At 33.5% G+C, this 21,362-nt stretch overlaps 1 protein-coding gene across 1 annotated transcript; it reads right to left on the minus strand.

The window, feature by feature from the left end:
- Positions 1-742: 742 nt before the first annotated feature.
- On the minus strand, positions 743-21,362 carry LOC110109446 (mitochondrial thiamine diphosphate carrier 2). The gene is made up of 8 exons (XM_020840516.2): positions 21,215-21,362; positions 20,803-21,098; positions 18,562-18,675; positions 17,368-17,479; positions 3,607-3,734; positions 2,695-2,847; positions 1,600-1,749; positions 743-1,482 (listed from the first exon to the last, which is right to left on the minus strand). The coding sequence occupies exons 2-8, from the start codon at positions 20,917-20,919 to the stop codon at positions 1,264-1,266; spliced, it is 993 nt and encodes a 330-aa protein (XP_020696175.1). The 5' UTR covers positions 20,920-21,098; positions 21,215-21,362; the 3' UTR covers positions 743-1,263.

Here is a 21,362-nt window from a genome sequence, read left to right on the forward strand (position 1 = left end):
TCATTAATATCAAATAATACCTAGTTGTACCATGTAAATATCGAGTTTTTTGATGGAATTTTGCATCCAATTGGACGTTCCTCTACGTTTGTAAGACGTAATAAAAGTTGCAACAGATTACGGGCTTGCATGGCTTGTCACATAATATCCTTAACGAATACGTCAGTTATAACACAGGCCTCATTTGATAAATTTGCACATTTTGCCATTTACATAAATTATAAATTATTTACATCTATATATCTTAACACCTAAATTTTTATATTTATTTAGATATTATATAAACAAATATAAAAAAAATTGATATTAAATATGAAAATCCTTTTATGTGTATATAAGTCTCTAATTTTATTTCAATCATATTATATTAAAGAACATCAAAACTTCAGATCAAATGTAAAATATGAGCTTCTCTATACTTAAAAAACGTTTGGTAAAAAAAAAAAGGCAAATTAGGAGATAAACATAATAAATAAAGGCTTAGATTTCATTTAGAACGATTTATTTCATTCTGAAGCAATTTTAAGCTATAAAAAATTTCAGTTTAAGAAATTTTTATAAAAAAATTGTTTAAGAAAAGAGTAAGAATAACCTGAGACAAAATAACGCAACAATTGAAAAAAATACCAAAACTGCTTTAAAATAAATGTTCCAACGTGAAAGAGAGCTGAAGTTCTGAACTCATCAGCAAAAAATCCACAATTTCCACAGCCGCTCTGCTAATTACAAAAATCATAAAATTATCAAATGTGAACTTATTTCGTTAAGAATCAGCAAAATTGTTTGGAGGATGAAAAAGCCTAAAAAAATTTAACAATTTTGGTTCCAGTTCCAAAATTTCAGATATACAAATTGCTTCACTGCAGCTGTTTATACCTATAAGTGGTTTTCCTGTGATGAAGGCTTTGTTTCAGAGAAATCTGTGCGCTCTCCACTGGCCGATCCGTTGCAACTTCAACTGGATTGGAGCCAAGTTACAGTAATCGGTAGGAAAAAAGAATCATGTTTTGGTAACAAAATTAATGAGAAAATGATCAAAATAATCCCTGGACTCTTTATGAAAGATCAAAATGATCCCCAACTAAATTAAATGATCATTCTGATCCTTCAAGAAGAAGCAAAATAGTCCCATCATGAAATAAAGATTTGAAGGACCAAAATAATATTTTATATAGTTAGAGATCATTTTGATCTTTCATAAAGAATTAAAGAATCATTTTGATCATTTTCACCAAAATTAATAGTATGAAATAGCTAAATGTTTTATGTTATCAAAGATTCTAAAAAATCAGATATGTATTCATATGCCACAAAGGTGACTGCACCAGCAGGAGCTGATTTTATCAGAGATGGGTAGATTCCCTTGTAGAGTCCAGCAAATCCCTCCGTTCGCAAAATTTGCCGAAGAGCATCGTTCATGTTCCTGTATGTGCTATTCTCTACTCTTGCGCCATACTTAAGATCTCTCTGTAATCCCTCAATCTGCAGTGCGTTCGAAGAGAGCTCCATCAATAATGGTCCCTTACTACTGTGTAAATCCTACTAGTGTAGATAGATCATTTTCCAAGTCGTATGAATGTTTTGGAGAAGCACGGTTACCTGAAATCTCTTTTTTACAACATCAAGAGGATGACAAACAGCTTTTGCGCTTGTTCCAGCTGCAAATCCGCAAAGAAAGAGTTGAAAACTTGAGAGAGAGTCGCCTTGGTTGGCCGAGCTAGCATTGGAAAGCCTGAACCTGTTCCAAGTCTGCAACAAATCCGTATTAGTTTTAGGATAGTTTGTCAAAAATAAGTTTCTAAGAAGATTCCTTTACTTGAAATTTTTATATTTATGCAGCAACTTTATGTGCATGACTAGGGCTGCAAATGAACCGAGTCGAGTCGAGTATGTGAGTGTTCATGTTTGAGTTCATTTATTATCAACTTGTTCAAGTTTGGTTCATGTTTGATTCGAGCTTTATTGTTTGTGTTCATGTTTTGTTTGTTTAAATTTTTTAATTAATGAGTGTTCATGTTTAGTTCGTTTAGTGCTTATCGAGCTTTAAGCAAACAAGCCTTAACAAGCTATAAACGAGCTCTACTTCTAGATGTTCATTAACTTAACAAATGAGCTTTATCAAGCCTCCAAACAAACAATTACATCGAGCATGTTCATGAATATATTTAATGATTTTTTTTAGTTAGCATATATTATGATATTTAATTACTTTAAATTTTAATATTTAAAAATAATTATATCATTATGTTATAATAAATATAAAATATTTATTTTATGTATATTTATCAATTTTATAATAAAATATTAATTGAGTTTTTATCGAGTTTATTCAAGAGTTCTGAATCGAACACAAATCGAGTTAAATGTAGAGCTTGTTCACGAACTTTAAATGATTTTGTTCATGAACATAAATGAGTTGAACGAATTAGTGTTCAAGCTTGTTTATTTAAGGATTGAGTATTTAAAATATTGTTTAAGTTTATTTGTTTAATTAATTAAACGATCACAAACAAACTTTAATCGAACCGAACAATGAGTAGCTCGTCGAACGTTTGGTTCGCTTGCAGCCCTATGCATGACCATCCATAAAATTAGATGGAATCAAAAGAGAAGCTTATTACATCTTGATGATATAAAAATTAATAAAACATACTTAATAAAATAAAAAAAGGCATGAGGGAGTTGAGCAATTACCATCATCCAGCGTTTAAATGTATCATAAGTACCAAACTGTAAGCCAGCATATGGAATGATCTCAACAAGAGTTGGGGATAATCCAGCATACAATCCTCGAATACCTCGTGTTTGCACGATATGTAAAAATGCAGATCTCATATTAGGATATATCTGCAATAGATCAAGCTTCCTCAATAGTGATGTCATTTCAATAAAAAAATCGAGTCAATTTTCTTCATTAACTTGAAGATGCCGGCAATGCAATTTTATTCCCAACAATACCAGCTAACAATTACAGTAGAGCATTTTAACTAAAAATAACGTTAAGGTCATTGACAATTTCTAAAAAACTTTTCAATTGATCTGTCTTGAGCAAAATGGGGCAAAATATCATAGAGGTGATATATCCAAGGCTAAAGAACCTTTTTTTTTCCTTCTACTTAATTCAAACGGCCTCATAACTATCTAATAGATTATAATAATAAATAAAAAACTAACTACCCTTAATTCTTAGATTCATTTTTCTTGCATTGAAGGATAATGTCAAAGTTTTTTTTTTTTTTAACTTCTTGGCAGTCTTATTTAATAAGACTATGCATATCATCTTTACACATGCATGAATTTAAATAAGACAGTAAAACCATAATAGGGATTATCTCACATATGATTGTTGTAGGTATAAGATGGAAAATGCCAAGTTTGATTGTAATAAAATTTGAAATGTACAAAAAAAAAAACATATAAACTGAGATATGAATATACATGGTTGCCTTAGCACAAGCATGCTCTTATTTTACTCCTATGAGGTGAATGTTTCAAATAGTCCCGAAAATCATTTTTTGAAAACAAAAATTGAAAAGAAACAAACCAATTTAATTTGAAGTAATAAGATATAATCATGAAGTTATTATAAGAATGAAAAGCACACACCTTTGGCTCACCCTGTGATGCCAAAATTGTTCTTAGAAGATCAAAGGGATATGATCCTACTGTTGCAGCACATCCTGCTAGAGAGCCACTCACATAGGACAAGTAAGGACTCAGCCGCAAATGATCATCTGAAAAAAAAGGGGAAAAAAGAGCACTGCGTCACAAGAAGAAAGAGATAGATGACAGTATCAATAATCATTTTGATATTTCAAAATACTATGAACCAGGCCACATATGTTATATCTAGGTTATGATATGAGAACTAGTCATAAATTCTGACTAGTTTAAGAGCTTTTATGATGATCTTCAAATAAAAGTAGATGCTAAAGGTATTAACCAAAGAAAAAATTCATTTAGGTTTCCAAATGAAAGTCTTAATAGATTCAATTATTATTATTATTATTTATAACTTACATCAAAATCCCTAACCTTATGTAGACCTTTCATATGCATCCACATCACTAATTCCCACATTACTTCAACTATCATAATGATCAACCTTACCCCAAATTATTTGGGATAAGCTTTATAAATACTTAATCTTCATTTATTTTTATTGAGTGTTACTTGAGATGCTAAACTTATTATACCCAAGTCTTTTTACAAAACTTCTAGTTTGTCAACTCCTTCCCATTCCCTTCCCGTTAATTTTGTCCACTTGTTTTATTGGTACATCTTTCACTTTCCATTGTACATTTCCACACCCTAACTTCCATTATCATACATTCAATGAGTGCTACTACAATAATCATACAATCATTTCTAAATTTATTTTTCCTAATTTTGCAACACACTAAACTTATCATTCTTATTTCCACCACAATCAACTAGGTCATAGATGAATTTTTATCACCAAATGCCATGATCTATTAAAAAAAGGAGATTTACATACATACCACACATTTCTTGTGTATTTACACATCTAACACCTAAATTTTGATATTGACTTATATAACACCTAGATATTTAAATCACATAAAAAACATCACTAACATTAACTTTTCTAAAATTAAATACATTAATTAAAGCATACATTTAGATATAATTGAAACACTAAAATGCTGAGAAAATATCAAAGTTTAGGTATTTGATAAATAAATATATAATTGTGTGTTAGCTATGTAAATCCCCTCTTAAAAAAAGCCAGTCTTAACACAATTTGTCAAGTTTACTTTTTCAAATGATATTCCAATATTGCAAAGTCCTCTCAAGGATCTTAACCACTCAATCGTAATTCTAGAAGTTATATCCTCATCTAAATCCTCATTCTGTTCTATAATAGATGCAAAACACTTAAGCTTATTACAACTAGACATCACTAAAATCTTCAAGTAATATCAACTTGTCTCAATTTGCACCTAGTAAAAATGTACATGATATACCCAAGCCTTTATTCTACTAATTTGAAGTCACTTATCTTCTTCCTCCGTTATTCTTACTTTCACTTATATTAACCAAGATCTCACCAATTAAAAATTTTCCATTTATAATGTCATACAACATTGTACTGCATTTTACTATAACTAATACAAAGGTATGCAAACTTAATAATGGTCCTTAATGTAATCCTAATGTCTAAAGGAAACTTTGTGATTTTTCCATAAATATTCTTATGTTATTCACTTCATCATATATACCTTCAATAACTTTAATATACATTTTACAGACAAATGTTTCTTGATGTGCATCAAATCAATTATCAAGATAATAACACACCTTCTCAAAGATCAATAAAAATATATGAAAGCATTGGTACAAAAACCACCTTTATGATGGATCTTTTTTACACAAAACAAATCAATTTTCTCATGCCAAAATGATATTCTAATCATATATTTCATTAGTCTCCCCAATAACTTCATTTTATAACTTATAAATCTGATTATCTGATAATTTCCACAATTACAAATATCTCTTTGATCAAGAATTTTGATACCAAAGTGTTAGTTCTCCAATCATTTGACACTCCGATATTCGTTAATATTACATTAAAAATTTTATTAACCAAACTATAATTACACCCCTATGTCTGCTCAAATTTCAAGAAGCACCTCATCTATACCTGAAGCTTTATTAACTATTAATTCTTTTGAGCTCACTCAACTTAACTTTTTCAATATTAATATTATTATATTCATTATGCTTTTAAGAAAATTCCTTAAATTCTTATTTAATAATTTCTTAAAATAGTAATTCATTATTTCCTTGATGTATTATCTTTAAATAAGATCCTAGACATCTAACTTGATCAAAGTCTATAGATCTCATATATATATATAACTTCGCTATTTTATATTATCTTATTTTCTCTTAAGCACATTGACAAATTTAAATCATCAAAAATATAACTTTACTTGCTATTCTTTTTATAAAACTCGTAGCTTCTTTGACCAAAATAAACCTTAAGGACTTATCATTAGCCACTCTTTACAAGTAAATTTCTCAGCAACCTTTTATAACTCATTCATTGTTATTCAAAACGCACTTGAGGAGTGAAGAGAAGAAATTAACTAGCCATGTGCATTCCTTGACTATGAAGGGTAAGCTTGCAGCAAAACATTGATGCCATGCCACTTTGTTGCATTGCTTTGTAGCGTTGCATGCTTGGCATTAGCTCAAAGAGAAATCCTAGTCCAAATCTCATGGTTCAGTTAAATACCTTTCACACTAACTAGAAAACATTACTCATTGGTTCTTGTAGTAGTATTGCTGTTGCTTGTTGGTTCTCTATTTACTTCTAATCGCCTCTTGATGGTTCTCATCTTCACACTTTCTTGCCCCCTAATTTACCTATATGCTTTTTGGTAGTTCTTACTGTTGGCACTAGTAACTTCTCGCCACAAATTTGTTCTTGAGAATTATTCTCGATGTTTCCTATGCATGTTTCTTAATGCCTCATCTTCATACTCTCTCGACTCACATTGTGTTGGTCTATCTCTCAATCTTAAGAGTATTCTTAATTTTAAGTATACTTTCATTATTTCATTCTTTATATATATAGCTTTCAAAATGTTGAAAAAAACTATTATTGAATATATGCTGAAAATTATTACATGGCATTAAAATTAGATTAATTAAATGAATACTGTATGCAAATATGATATACAAGCCATGAGGGTTGTACTCAGTAAAAGAGATGCTTCATTTTGCACTTCATGTTTTGAAGCAAAAGAGACCATGCACATAACAAACATTGAGCTCATGACTCCACCACTCTCCTCACTTGTGTACGATTTACTTGAAGAGCTTCCTTAAACTTTTGTAACAACCTTCTTAATACAACAAATCATATTATCCCACCTAAGTTTGTTTCAACCATATAATACTAACTTGCATCTTTAAGCAATCTCTCTTGGAAGATTAATAACTTCTGAAGTTTCAATTTCTATTAAATTATTATGTAATTTTTTATTTTAATTGTTTCCTTTATAGATATACATTCATGGTGGCTACTTCAAGTTGTGTGGTTAAATTTCTATGATGATTATATTATAACCTTTACAAAACGTTTTTGTTTCATTCATAGTAAAAAAGTCTCTAAGTAATTTCGTGCTTCATTTTCTAAATCAAATGTTCTTATTCGGTAAAATATGTATCCACTGTTATAAGTTCATATGCTATTATAAAATAAGAATAGCTTCTCTCATTATATTTCTATCTCTTTATCAAACTAACCACGAATCATTTGATAGCCCATCCCATCAGAATGTCCATTTAACTTGTCAAGGATTAATCTACCTTCATTAGGTATACACTATAATACTTCATCCATCTCTCACAAAAATTGATTTTCAAATAATAATTTAATCAAATTTAAAGAGCACAAACAATAAACATATTAGAGATGCACTCATGATAATTCAGTGAACGTTTAACAACAATTACCCAATTAATAACTCTATTAACATTAGCAATTTTATGTTTCAGCTCTTTATGCAGCACAAAATTGGCATTATTAACCTTGCAAACAAAAATAAGCATAAAAGAAGGTTGTAATTTTCTCCTCCTCATTTAATTTCTTGCAAATATTGTCTTTTAATCATTGTGCCCGCTAAATTTGCCGTCTTTTATTTAAAGCATCCATATTTAATGTAGTTAATCTAAACTTGATTTAGAATTAAACAACTTGCAAATTTTTCATCACAATTGGGTTAAGGTGTGATGTGATGTAACAACCCATTCTTGAATATCAACGTATTGTCCGCTTTAGTCTAATGGCCTCATAGTTTCATCCCGTTAGTGTAACTTCTCAAAAGGTCATTCATCCTAAGATTGCCCCAACACAAGCACGTTTAACTTTGAAGTTTCTTAGTGAAATTCCAATAATTACATCAAAACACATCTCAATGATCAGAAATTTAGTTTTCTTTTACTTAAGAGGTTTTATAATCTCACTCACTTAAGTAATTGACATCCTTGTCAATATTCTTATTTTAGAATCATCCACTAAGCAAATATAATTCTAGAGATGACCCATACAAGTTCAAGTAGTAGCTCCCGCCATGAAATATTTTGTCCCATATAGGGTTCAAGAGGCCCCTATGGCGCAACACTTTGTTCAATATAACACTTAATTCACATATTTTAACCGGTGTGGTGTATTGCTCTGAACCATTTTGTAACAGTCTAAGCTCTTAACTATCGAGATATTGTTTGCTTTGGTCTAATGGTCTCGCAGTTTTATCCCATCGGTATAACTTTCTAGGAGGTCACCCATCCCAGGATTGCTCCCACACGAGCACGTTTAACTTTGAAGTTTCTTAATAAAATTCCAATCATTACATCAAAATGTATCTCGATGTTTAAGAGTTTAGCTTCTTCTTTTTTTAATTTAAGGGGTTTCACATATGAAATGTCCACCTAACATCCAAGCCGACTCATGTTTACTTCTCGACATAATCAAATTAAAACCATGATTATTGGTCGATTAGCTAAGTCTTGACTGACAAAAGTTGATTTTTGATGTTATGTTGATTCAAATCCATGAATGAATTTTAATTTTAATCTTGTTGTGATAGGGCATTCTTCAAAGGTGACTCCATGACCCAATGCAACTAAATTGAGAGAGAGTTTTTTATGAAACCACTAAACAATATTTAATAAAATGGTGAAATATTCATCAATAACTAACAGAAAAATTCAACAAATTGAGTTTTTAACAATGCAATAATAAAAAAGGATATTCATGCAGGTTGACCATTAAATTTGAAGATAGGCCATTTTTTGCAACTATCGCAAGATGGGTAAATGATAGTTCAATTTTTTCTTATGATGATGACATTTCAAAGCTAAAATATGAAGGCATTGGTTATCAAGATCGATGAAAGACTCAAATAAAACTACAAAATGGTTTTGGTGCCTGAATAAAAGAATTGCAACTCATGGAGCTAAGGAAATGACAAGTAAATCATAGGGAACTAGAATCAACCTATCTATTTATTGGTTATGATTTATAAATCATAATATCAAGACTAAAGAATACATGTAAACCATTGCTAAGAGAATTAGACAAATAGAGCGCTTCATATGAATCATAGCTTCTAAAGGATCAACAAGTTAGGCCAAACACTATTTTTAATAATTTTCAGACCACTTGGTCACAAAACTAAAATGTATTAGTTACAAATTAAAGAAAATTTATGCCACTATATCATAGTTTATGAAATAAATCATACTTTAAATTCTCACTCACGGACTTCACCTGCATCCATCTTTAAACATGATGCACTTACAAATATAGCATTAGTATCAATGTATTATTGGGATTCAATTACTTCTAGTTCCAATATAGTTAAACATTTCATACTAGGCAATATAATCATGAATATAGATTTATCACTTAGATTGAAAAACTTTTAGCTTCAACTTTGAAATTGTGACAAGGTTGATAAAGTGAATGACAATATCATCATACTTTAAATTCTCACTCACGGACTTCACCTGCATCCATCTTAAACATGATGCACTTACAAATATAGCATTAGTATCAATGTATTATTGGGATTCAATTACTTCTAGTTCCAAAATAGTTAAACATTTCATACTAGGCAATATAATCATGAATATCAATTTATCACTTAGATTGAAAAACTTTTAGCTTCAACTTTGAAATTGTGACAAGGTTGATAAAGTAAATGACAATATCATAATTTGGATATTAAACTTTTTGCCTGTGAGCAGTTGCTTGGTAAAATGATAGTCTAATAACCTTAACTACAAATGATATCTTGCACACCATTATAGTAGCAAAGTAAAATGAGAAGTGTGCACAAGATTCTATACATAAAAACCAAAAAAAATGAAATATTATAGGGCCTTATTGATGAAGACATCCGACCACGAAGAGTCTACCAGAGAAGGGGCCGACGATCTACGGCCATGATCACACCACTTTATTTTTGAGCTACATTTTGTATTAGGTTTATTATTATTATATGCGTATTTGATTTATTATCGCAGTTTTTTCATTTTTACCCTCACTTGAGGGAGTAGTTGTATGTGACCCTTAAGAGCACGTTTGTCTTTTATCTTACCATTGTAATTTGGCTATTTATAACCCCTCCTCTTCTTTAGAGAGGGTAATGATGATTAGTATGAAATTTCTACACATTTGTTCCTCTGTGAGTTTTGAGAGTTCTTGTGAGAACCTTGGTGAAGTCCTTAGGTGAGGGTAACACGTTACCTATCAGCAGCAGGAAGCGTCCAGGCTCGTGGTTATCTCCCTCCCTTTCCCTAGTCGCCGGCCTCCCTCCCCTCCTCCAAGCCACCGGCACCCATCTCCCCCTCTCCCTCTAAGTCAAACCCCAACACCCAAACCCTCAGCCGGCCACCTTCTCCCTCCACCCTACAAGCCGCCGGTCCCATCTCTCCTTTTCCCCTGGCCGAAACTCCCTCCATCTCCAAACCCTAGCTGACCACAAGTCCCCTCCCTTCCTCCATCCCTAACCCTAGCCGGGACAGGCCGGCCCATCATGTTATCTCTCTCTCTCTCTCTCTCTCTCTCTCTCTCTCTCTCTGCCGACGGGAGGTCGGATGGGCAAGGAGGTCGATCGGAGAGGGAGACGAGATGGGGAAGTGTCGGGAATGGAAGAGAGGAAGAAGGCGACGGGATCTGGAGGAGTTCGGAGCTTATGCGTGGAGAGCAGAGAGTGTCGTGGGAGGAGTTGGAGACGAGATGGGGAAGTGTCGTGGGTTCGGCTTAGTTTTATAGAGGCGAACGGGGTGCGATCGAGGCTGCGGGATTTGGGCAGAAATCGCGGAGAAACGACGTGAGCGGCGCCGACTCAGCGTAACCTCGGCAGGATTCGCGGGAAATTTTCAACGGAGTTCGTGGATCCGACGGGATACGAGGTATATTTTTTGGTCGTTGATTTCATCTTCTTTTGGGTGTTATACGAAGGTTAACAAATTTGAATTTTAACTTTATTTCCTCAATAAGAAAACCTATTTTAGGAAAGCCCCTTAAATCATACAAATCTGAATTTTAAATAGGATTTGACTTAAACCTCATTTCCTAATTTAAATTTTCAAATCTAGCAACTAATAACTCCTCCAATTAAATCCCCAATCAAGCCCCTTCCCCCATGCTAGCCACCAGCCCACCCCCTCCCCCTTTCCTCTTTGAAAACTTGCCATGACACCTTATTCCATAAATAACAAATTATGTTTGGCAAGTTTTAAGTGCCCTAAATCAAACCCCCAGTTAAGATAGCCTCCCCTTCCTCCTTCCCTTTCCCTTGTGGGTCTTCCCAATTAATTCCCCAACCAATCTCCCCACTAAAATTTCAGATTTTGGAAGGATTTCAACCACACGAGGTGGCTGTCCAGAAATTTCAGCAAGTTCCCCTTGCTATCCTGCTGTCCGGAAGGTCCCCGTTTGTTGTCCAGAAGTTCCAGCACCTTGTAATTTGTTATCCCCTCATATATAGTTGATCCAGAACACGACCACGACATTGTTTTTGACGATCAAGGGCTGATTGACATCCTCCGGTCTCTGTTCTTCGACATCGACTTTGAGAACGACCAGTCCGTTAAAGACTACATAGAGAGAATCCTCTTCTCCCTCGCCACCGCTATCTACCAACAACACCCTCCCATTCAGTGACGACTTTCTTCCGAATTCTAATTATGTAAGCTTTCTTCGCTTTCACTAATCATCAAAGAGTTGAGTGAGGGATTTTACATAGTGACTATTCTGAATATTAATTTAAGGATTTATGTAGAAAGCCCCGCATTACGCAAATTCTAATTTGATTGACTATTTTTGTATTCTGAATCTTTGTTGTGTAATCTATTGCTTGATCTAAATCATTACTTTATTGTTTTCAATCACCGTTTAAATCAAGGAAGTTGACTAATTGCTCTAACTTTTTCAAAGACATATAATTTCAAAAGGCAAAACATCAACATACGCATTTAGTCCTACATCACTTATACAATTAAAACAACTTCCACAAGCAGTGGATATGAGTTACAATGAGCCATCACCCTTCACTAAACTTGGAGAAGGAGCCAATAAAATTAAAGTAAAATTAGGATACTGCAAAAATCTTTATTCATGACATAATGAGTTTAAGTGTTCAAACAATCCTCCTCCAGAAGATGAAAGCAATATGACATATAAGTGACAAATGGAGTGGCAATGAATGGTTGATGGGGCTATTGTGGATAGCTGAAATGATCCTCGATCTATATGTGGAGATAATATGACTTAAAGGCCATGATGTGGCAAAAAAGTCATGGATGCCATTAAAGATAGTTATATTGATTCTCTAGTTTCGGTGCAAATGACAACCTATAAGTAGCAATGAGGTGGCTCAAGAAGGTCATGGATGCCTCCTGTAGAGGTGGTGAAGGGAATTTAAAGGTGCCACTATGAATAATGATGAAAGATGATCTAGACAGTCCCTCTCATGGAATAAAAAAGAGACTAAGTGACTCGGAGTTGGTAGATAACTAAAAGTGTTCGGGATAATCTCTCTCCTAAAAGAAGAAATTGAATAGCTCAAAGATGGTAGGCAATATAGGCCATCAAGATAGCCCTCTCCTTAAAGAAGAGGTGGATTAAAAGATCAAGAGTTGGCAAGTAACAAGATATGATAAAGACAATCCTTTTCTTGAATAAGAGGTCAACTAAACTATCAGGAGTTGATAGCCAATCATAGGAAATCAAGATAAATCTTTTTCTTAATAAAGGGTGGTGGACTAAATAACCAGGAGAGGACGAACAATTAAAGCTAGAACAACCCTTCTTCTGGAACTAGGGGGAGGGTTGTACAATTGAAATGAACGAGCTGAGGTGATCAAGACAATGATCCCCCTAGATAGAGGGGGATAGATTAAATAACTAAAATTGAGATTAGCTATGGGTGGTCGAGACGACCATTTTTTTAGACAAAAGGGGAATAGATTAACAGACTAGAAGTCGGTAGTCTAAAGAGATTTCAGAAACGCCAGCATTATAGACTTAAGGAGATGGGGACAAACTCTCACAAATAAGGTGTGAAGGGGTATGGTACTATACAATGGATGTTGATGGCACATACAAAATCTTTAAACTATCAAAAGAAGGAAATTTAGGAGCTATAGAACGATCAATCGGTGGATTGAGAAGCAATCAAAATTATAAAACTCTTAACAAATTGGACATTCCACATTTGAAATATGAGAACCAAGGCATATATAGATTTTGATGGGGTTACACTAATCCTTATAGTAATGTACCCAAGATCGAGCCCGTTCGTAATAACAAAATGGCAGGGTGATCCCACCACCCTAAATAAATCCCAACAACTCGACAAGGCTAGGGTTGGGTTAGGCAACCAACAAGAGGTGGGTGACCACTACCAATGAAGTCTATGATCAACGAACTTCATATAACATTTAGAATTTCTCAGCATCACAAAACCATTATAGATTGCGGGTCAAATTTTTTGACAGTTAGATTGATGAGAATAATTGCAAAAAAGATTTAGAAGTCAATTTTAAGGCTAAACAAAATGGTTATGCGAAGCCACTATCTTTATATTAAAATATGTCTCATCACGAGGAATTGAACATCCCAAAGAGCTTGCCTATAGAGCTATAAGAAATCTAGGGTCTTTTATTTAGGGGTTGTTCGGTATGCAGAATTAGGAGGGTAAAGTAATTTATTTACACACATTTCATAAATTACGTCGTTTGGATGGTTTTGAGCGAAAAAGTAAGGAATTCCTTCGAAGGATCAGCGGTGTATTACAGAGGTCATTTCATGCGACTTGGAAACCTGCTAAAATTGAGCGTGTTAGAAATCCTTTCGCGTGAAATATTTGATGGAGTCAAGCGAGGAGGAAGCCATCTCGAAGTCTCGGTCGGCAAACATCATTTGATGGAATCGGCACTCTGTGTTAGTGACAACCATGGAGGTAATGTTGGTCTGACCTTGGAGGATGTTACGGAGACGTGACTGAATGTTGGAGATTCTGTGTGGCTCGTCATCGATTGACTCGCCGGATTCATTGTTGGAAACAAAAAGGACGGCTGCCATCCTGCCATTGTGCGTCCAAACACGGGCATCTAAAACCCCGCACAAAAGATCAGAAAGCACTACGAAGATCTCCGAGAGAAGTCTTGGGCAATCGACACCAATGAGTTCCAGAGCGGTGAGATTCTCCTGGCCAACAGATTTGTTCGGTCTTCTGGCTTCGAGCGTCTGCAAGACGAAGCACAAATACTCAAATTGCGGCCCCAGAGGCTTCGAAAATGGGAAAGATCATAAAGGGCAAAGAAGTGAAAAACCTCTTCGATAAATGAGATAACCTGCTCGTCTCCATCACTTAACCTTGGAGTTCTGGAAGTAACAATTTTTGAAGCAAATCATCTCCATCACTTACTTCATGGCACGATCATAAAGGTATGTGCTTAATTTTTGCTTAGACGAGTGATTTGATATCTTGAGAGCTCGAGTAAGGGGGAAATTTGAAGCTTTTGTTCCAAAAATATCATTTATTCTCTTTTTAATTGCAGATAGAGGTTGTATTTTGATCTTTTGATTTTTAGTTAGGTTATACCATCATCTTTTCGCTGTTCTTGAAGTGAAAATCATTTCATTGGTGAATTTTTTGTCCGACATATGAACTGTTTGTTGAAATGCTCCAACTTTGTTGATTTTTTTTTATAAGAAGCTTTTGATCCTAAAAACATATTCTCTTTTCAACAGTAGATAGTTTGACTTTCGGCTAGGTTATGTCATCATTTGCTAGTTGTTTTTGATGTGAGAATCAGTTCATTGATGAGTTTTCTCTCCAAAATATAAACTTCTTGTTGAATTTTTTTTATAAGAAGATTCTGATCGAAAAATATCTTCTCTTTTCAGTAGTGGATATATAGAAGATGTATTTTGATCTTTTGATTTTTAGTTGGATTATGCCTTTATAAGGTAGTTGATTTTGAAGTGAGAAGCAGTTCATTGATGAATTTTCTCTACCTTTATAAAAATATGCAGGGGTATTTTGATGATTATTCACGGTTTCAATGAGCACATGTTAGAAGAAAATTTTATGGCTTTGCAATATTTTGGAATTCTATATAACTTGCTGGTATTTACTTGTTGAAACTTTAACAAAGAGAAGTTGGAAATATAACAGCTAATATAATAAGGATTCTGTTAGATATCATATGATAGTTGTTGGTTTCAAAGTCCTATTTATAAGAATAAAAAATTTTCTAATTTTATCAGCAACTGTTTAAGCTAATACAGAGACCTCGTACAGGCCTACTATTGTTGTAGTAATTTTAGTAGGTCTGATTACATTATTGCTCCTTCCTTTTTGCTTGTATTTGTCAATTATTGAATGCATGAGTTGCTAAATAAATTGTTCATTCAAGTTAGGAAGAATGTATCATAATCATCAACGCTTGTCCTATTCACCCTACTTGTTTGCTAACAAACTTATCCTTTTGATTTTCAGTGGAAGATATGCACATTTCGCATCACAATTGACTGCATGCAGCATTGGAGTATATGCAATGGATTGGATTGGTAAGCTGGAGCCATTGTTGTAGTATAAGCTTGATCGTTAGTGTGACATATCTATGTGTTCTTATTATGCTTCAAAGCATTTTGTAAATTTTTGTTAAGATTATTGAGGGTGATTTAAGTTGTATTATTCTCTTGTTATCTTCTGATTGTAGTAACCTTTGGGCTCTATTTATGATTTAATTTCAATACTTTATGTCCACTAGAGTTAAATATTTAATGTTTGGCATTTTGTGCAGAGGAAGCCACCATAAGTTTTCTTCAACACAAACCTATAGTGGACTATTGTCCTAAGCTTGCTTCGGTTTAATACTTGAGGTAAGCTCCAAGTAGAGTTTGGATTTTGGCTTCTTTTGGGGTGGTTTTCTTACTTCTTCTTAAAACAGTTTTTTAGTATAAATATTAAAACTTTTGCACTAAAAAACTGCTTTATGAAGCGGTTGAAAAGTAGTACGAAACGAAGCCTTAGTTTTTGTTTCTGATGGCTTTCTTACTGCTTCTTAAAGTAATTTTTTGATACAAAAATTTTTTAAACAAAATTTTATTTACTAAGAAGTTGTTTTAGAAAGCAATAAGAAAGTTGTCCCAAATGAAGACTTAAATTTTGTTTTGGATGATTTTTTTAATGCTTCTTAAAGCAATTTTTCAGTGTAAACGTAAAAATTAAAAATTTTAAACTGAAAAGCTGTTTTAAGAAGCAATAAGAAAGTCGTCCCAAATGAAGTCTTAGTCATCATAATTAATTAGTTAAGCTTAGGCTCAAATTAGAGGTGCCAAAATAAATTATTACAAAAAAACCGCTTTTACTTTACTCTGGTTCTACCTAACCAAACAAGGGAAACAATTCTCTTGCGTTTATTTTGCAGACAACCAAACAGTCTCAAAGTATTCGGAATGCACTACATTTAATTTACATTGCATTTTATTTTCAGGCAATCAAACAGCCCCTTAGTGCAAATAAATTTTGTGAAATTAAATGAAATCCTAGACGATTAGATACCACCATAGCATTGCTCAATAGAAAGGGTCGAGTTTGGTCGTATAGCTCCACGATCGATAGAAGAGGTGGTGGAGACAAAAACCTCCATTCCAAGGGGCAACCCAAACTTCTCTGAGGGGCATCTAGTCACAATCAACCTAGGTTAATTTCAAACTTGACCCCTATTCGTGCAATTCAAGGCTTGCAATCGTCCATATTAGGAAACTATAATGTCATTGGAATCAATATGATGAGATGGTGATTTTAACTATAAATTTACAAAATTAGTGGTTCTTTGGTCCCAAATATAGTTTATGAATTTTATCTTAACTTGTTCAACCTTTGGAGTGCTTAAAAATTCATAAAATGCGCATGAATTTGTGAATGATTGCATGAATGAATTTTTCTATGTAGGTATGTAAATATCTTATGTATGCAAATAAATAAAATAAGTATTTCATAGGTATGTCATGTTCTCTACTATTGAATATTTTCTATACAATCATGCCCATATTCCATTTCTGTGTCCTCACTTCATATACCAAGGGTCGCTGAAAAACATAATTATATGTTGAGTTAAATTATCCAAGGACAGTGGTAACATAATAATATAATATAAGTATTTCAATAAAAGTGAACCCTCTAGCCAATAAAGCTGCTCACGTAACTTCTACGCAGGTTGAACAATAATTGCTAAGCAATTTTGTATGATAAAAAAATATAAGGAAATTAACCAAAAATATAAATCTTTATCTTCGGTACAAACCTGTCTTGGATGAACCAGATGCAAGTGTTTTCAGCTTATGTAAAACAGTGAACTGTATGGCAGTATAAGGCATATACATTAGCAAAGCTGGAACATTTCCTCTCCAAAAACCCTACACCAAGAGAAATATGAACTTAGAGAAGAAATCACAATACTCTTAAATGAAAATCAGTATCAATAGAAAGGAAAACCCAGAAAGAAACTACATAAATAGAAAATCATGCAATCACATTAAAGCTATGGAACATCTAACTAGTTGATGGTGTTACTATCTGATCAGAAAGTTGATTAATCCCGAAGGGAATACAGTAGTTCTATCCTAAGCCGAAGTATTCTAAAAGGTGAAGAAGTTATTCACTCATATATACTACAAATAAAGTTTGGAAGCATGAAAATGTTTGACGCTTGTTTTTCATTTAAAATCAAAACTCTGGGAATTCTAAAAAGTTGATATACAGTTGCATTATATGATCCAAAAGTTGGTTAAGGTGCAAGAAAAGAGAGAAGTTTAATTCAACACCTATTGTCTCACTAGGATAAGTTCTTTACCAAATATTACCAAACTAAATTGGAGCAACTTGTTCAGGTTGCAGATCTAAATTCTTGTTTACTGTATGCTTTCACACAACAAAGCAGGAACAAATATGAGAGAAGATGGAAAAAAAAATAGTATAATTATCTTCTAGAATATGAATAGAAATACAAGGGTTAATGCATTTAGAGGAATTGTAGGGGATTTAGTTTCATAAATTTAAGCCAGCCAAAAGTTTAATGAATAAAATCCTGATCCATGATACCCCTTTAAACTAAGGAAATTTGTTAAACGCTATAAAATGGACCGTCCACACTCCCAATATTCTCCATCCAAATATTCTAGAAAACCCGTTAAAGGTTTTCAACTTAATATTCAACCATCTAAACACAAGAAATTGTAAACCCTCGCGTCCAAATATAGCACAAAAAATGGTTAAAATTATGTATGAATTTCTAGTAGAATAGTATCCACTGATTGGCATTCATGCTATGAATTTCACCCTATTATGGTATACAACACTTAACAACATTTTTCCTCTGCACATACTCCTGCACATGCCTTGATTTAGATTGACACCATATAGAACATTAACAATTAACATACTCCTACACTGAGAAACAGTACTTATAACCCTTTTCATCTAGGCATTCGAGACTAACCGGTAAACCTTCCTCTCGAAAAATGTCTTTGCTAGCTTGCATGATTCCAGTATATTTTGCAGGCTTAGACATCTCCCGTCGGAGTAAAACCCATGAAGTAGGCTCCAACTGTACCTGCAAGTTAGCAGTTATAGAAGATATCCTTAATCTAATGTGAGATAAATTGAGCACCATAATACATTATCAAGAACTGAAAGAAAACATACTTGAATAAAATGCCGGTAAGAACAATCAATTATAAACCATTGTCATAAAAAAAAGGCATTCTACATGACTTCCATGAGAAACAATTCCTTTTTAAACAATCAGTACAAGATCATTCCTTGTCATTGAATTCATGCCCTTCATCAGAATCAAATTGGAAAAGCTAAGCAAAAATTATTCAGAACTCAAAAAGGTTTAAAACACAAAATCATAGCTGAACTTTGTTTGCCAGTACCAAAACTTACATTCACATGAAACACAAGGAATGTGGTGGCAATGTGATCACTGTACAGTGCCGTTCACAATTTTGATTTCTAAGATGGACAATTAGATATCTTTATTGATTATATGACTAAATCATTATCACAAGAAACGAGCATTCTAGTAGGTGGCCTGATTTGATGTAGCATGACATGGGGCAGCCTACTAACAAAAAGGTTTTAAATAGGAAGCTAGAAATAAAATGAGAATGGATACGAGAAAAAAGGTTAGATTCCAACATAACTAGAAGGATTTTGGCAAAAAGCCATTTCCTAGACAATTTTATAGTCATTTCATTTTGAAATTTTATTGATAATATTAACAATTATTTTTTTTTTCTATGTTAAAATTGGACACAATGGAGAAAAAGGATTCATGTAGCCGACCCCACGTAGTGGGATAAAGGCTTGATGTTGTTGTTGTTGTTGTTGTAATTATTATTATCATTAGAAGGAAAAATAATATTTTAGCGTGATAGGTTTGAGTATTTTGAAACTATTCTACAAAAAATTGATAATAGAGATGTGAGTATAACTTTTGGAGTTAAACCAGGGTGATTAAAATAGAGAAATGACTTGGAAGTATTAAGCGATAAGATGATATTGTGGAAAATTAAAAGGTAAATTTAATAAAAATTTAATTAGATTGTCAATATTCTATGGATTGAAGTGTTGGAAGTAAAAATATCATTACTAAGGTGAGGATAACTAAATGAGATTATTAAGACAAATATACAGTAATATTATGAATGATTATATTATAGGAATGATTTGCAAAAAATAGATTTAACAACTAAGATAAAACTCAACAGAAATGAATGAAATGTGAAAACTCATAAAGCCAAACACAAATAACAATAATAAAGCTCATTATTGATTCCAACCATAACATCAAGAATTAAAAAAGAAAAGAACATGAAAATAACAACAATCACCAATTATAGCACAAACAACATATTCATTTCGCTCTACATCTCTCCTTCTATCTCTCTCAGTTAAATGTATAAACTTTTCTTTCAACCTAAAGATCAAGGGAGCCCCAATAGATCAGTTCCTTTGCATTCATGGAATGAATTAAACATCCCATCAAATATCTTTGCTCTTCTATATAAAGTGTCATGTCTAGTATCCATCAACCCTCTAATCATACCCCCAAGCCTTCCTCAAAGTAAGCTTTAATGTCACTACATCCCTAAAAAGCTTAGTTAAAATGTTGAACATAACTTCATTAAAGATCATCAGCTTGAAATCAAAACTTCAAGGAAAGTCTCCTAATGTCAAAAAGGATTTGACTTCAGGCCTCTATCAAAACAATGTTGATCAGCAGGCAAATAGGTTTAGTTTGGCACAAGTGCTAGGAAACCAATGACAGCATGAGAAGAGAAGCTGCAAACGCATGCCAGTAAACACGGCCTGGATCATCAGTGCTGTGGTCATGCCAGCGTAGCCAAGCAAAAAACATCCAGATTTTTCTTAGCCTTCAGAAAACCTATCAAATGAGCTCTTTCTGGTCAAATGAACTCATGCGATCTTCATTTCATAATTGAGAAATTTTCCAGAATCTAAAAGCGAACATTTTGCCTATAATAGCACCGCATTAATAACAAAACACACCATTAACCTAATTCTACGCTCTATTAATCCGAAGCATTCATCCTTCCCATAGTAAATAATACCAATAAATACAAAATTAAAATTTCTCTCTCCAAAGCTTCCATCTTCACTCCAAAACAACAAAATCAAACCAAACTCAACAAATCAGGACAAGAAGCCCAACCTGAAACCTGATTTTGATGACGTCAAGAGGCGAAGTTAGCGTTCGCGAGATTGCCCCGGAAATGGCCCCAGCCGCAGCATCTATCATCGCGCGCTTAAGCTGCCCCGTCTCCTCCATCAAATTTCGTCACCAATCCGGCCCGACACGATATATAATTATACTCTAGTCAAAAAACTAAAGCAAGGGACAGATTTTGAGAGATAATAAAGGAAACAATGGCTGAAGCCGGGGATTTCTTCCAAAAGAGATAAATTAGGTATTTCCCGAGCCGGGATTTCGCCGACGAGAGAGGAATTCTGTGCTATAAAGAAAATATATCAAAAAGGAAAGATGATGAGCGAAGAATTTTTGAAAGATGAGAAGAATAGATACGCCGTGATCGAGAAAGGGAATCAATTGTTGTCAATCTAACCCTGTCGCGCTTTCTCCCACTCTCCCCCGATTCTTATACCATTGGTAATAGCCTCCTAATCGTAACGGTTGAGATTTCTGCACCGGTGTTCTAGAACAGAAAATAACAAATCTTTCAGCGAGGGCGACCGCTCAAGCGCTGCAACGGA

This window comes from Dendrobium catenatum, unplaced genomic scaffold (genome assembly GCF_001605985.2).
Source record: "Dendrobium catenatum unplaced genomic scaffold, ASM160598v2 fragScaff_scaffold_1644, whole genome shotgun sequence".
Lineage (NCBI taxonomy): Eukaryota > Viridiplantae > Streptophyta > Magnoliopsida > Asparagales > Orchidaceae > Dendrobium > Dendrobium catenatum.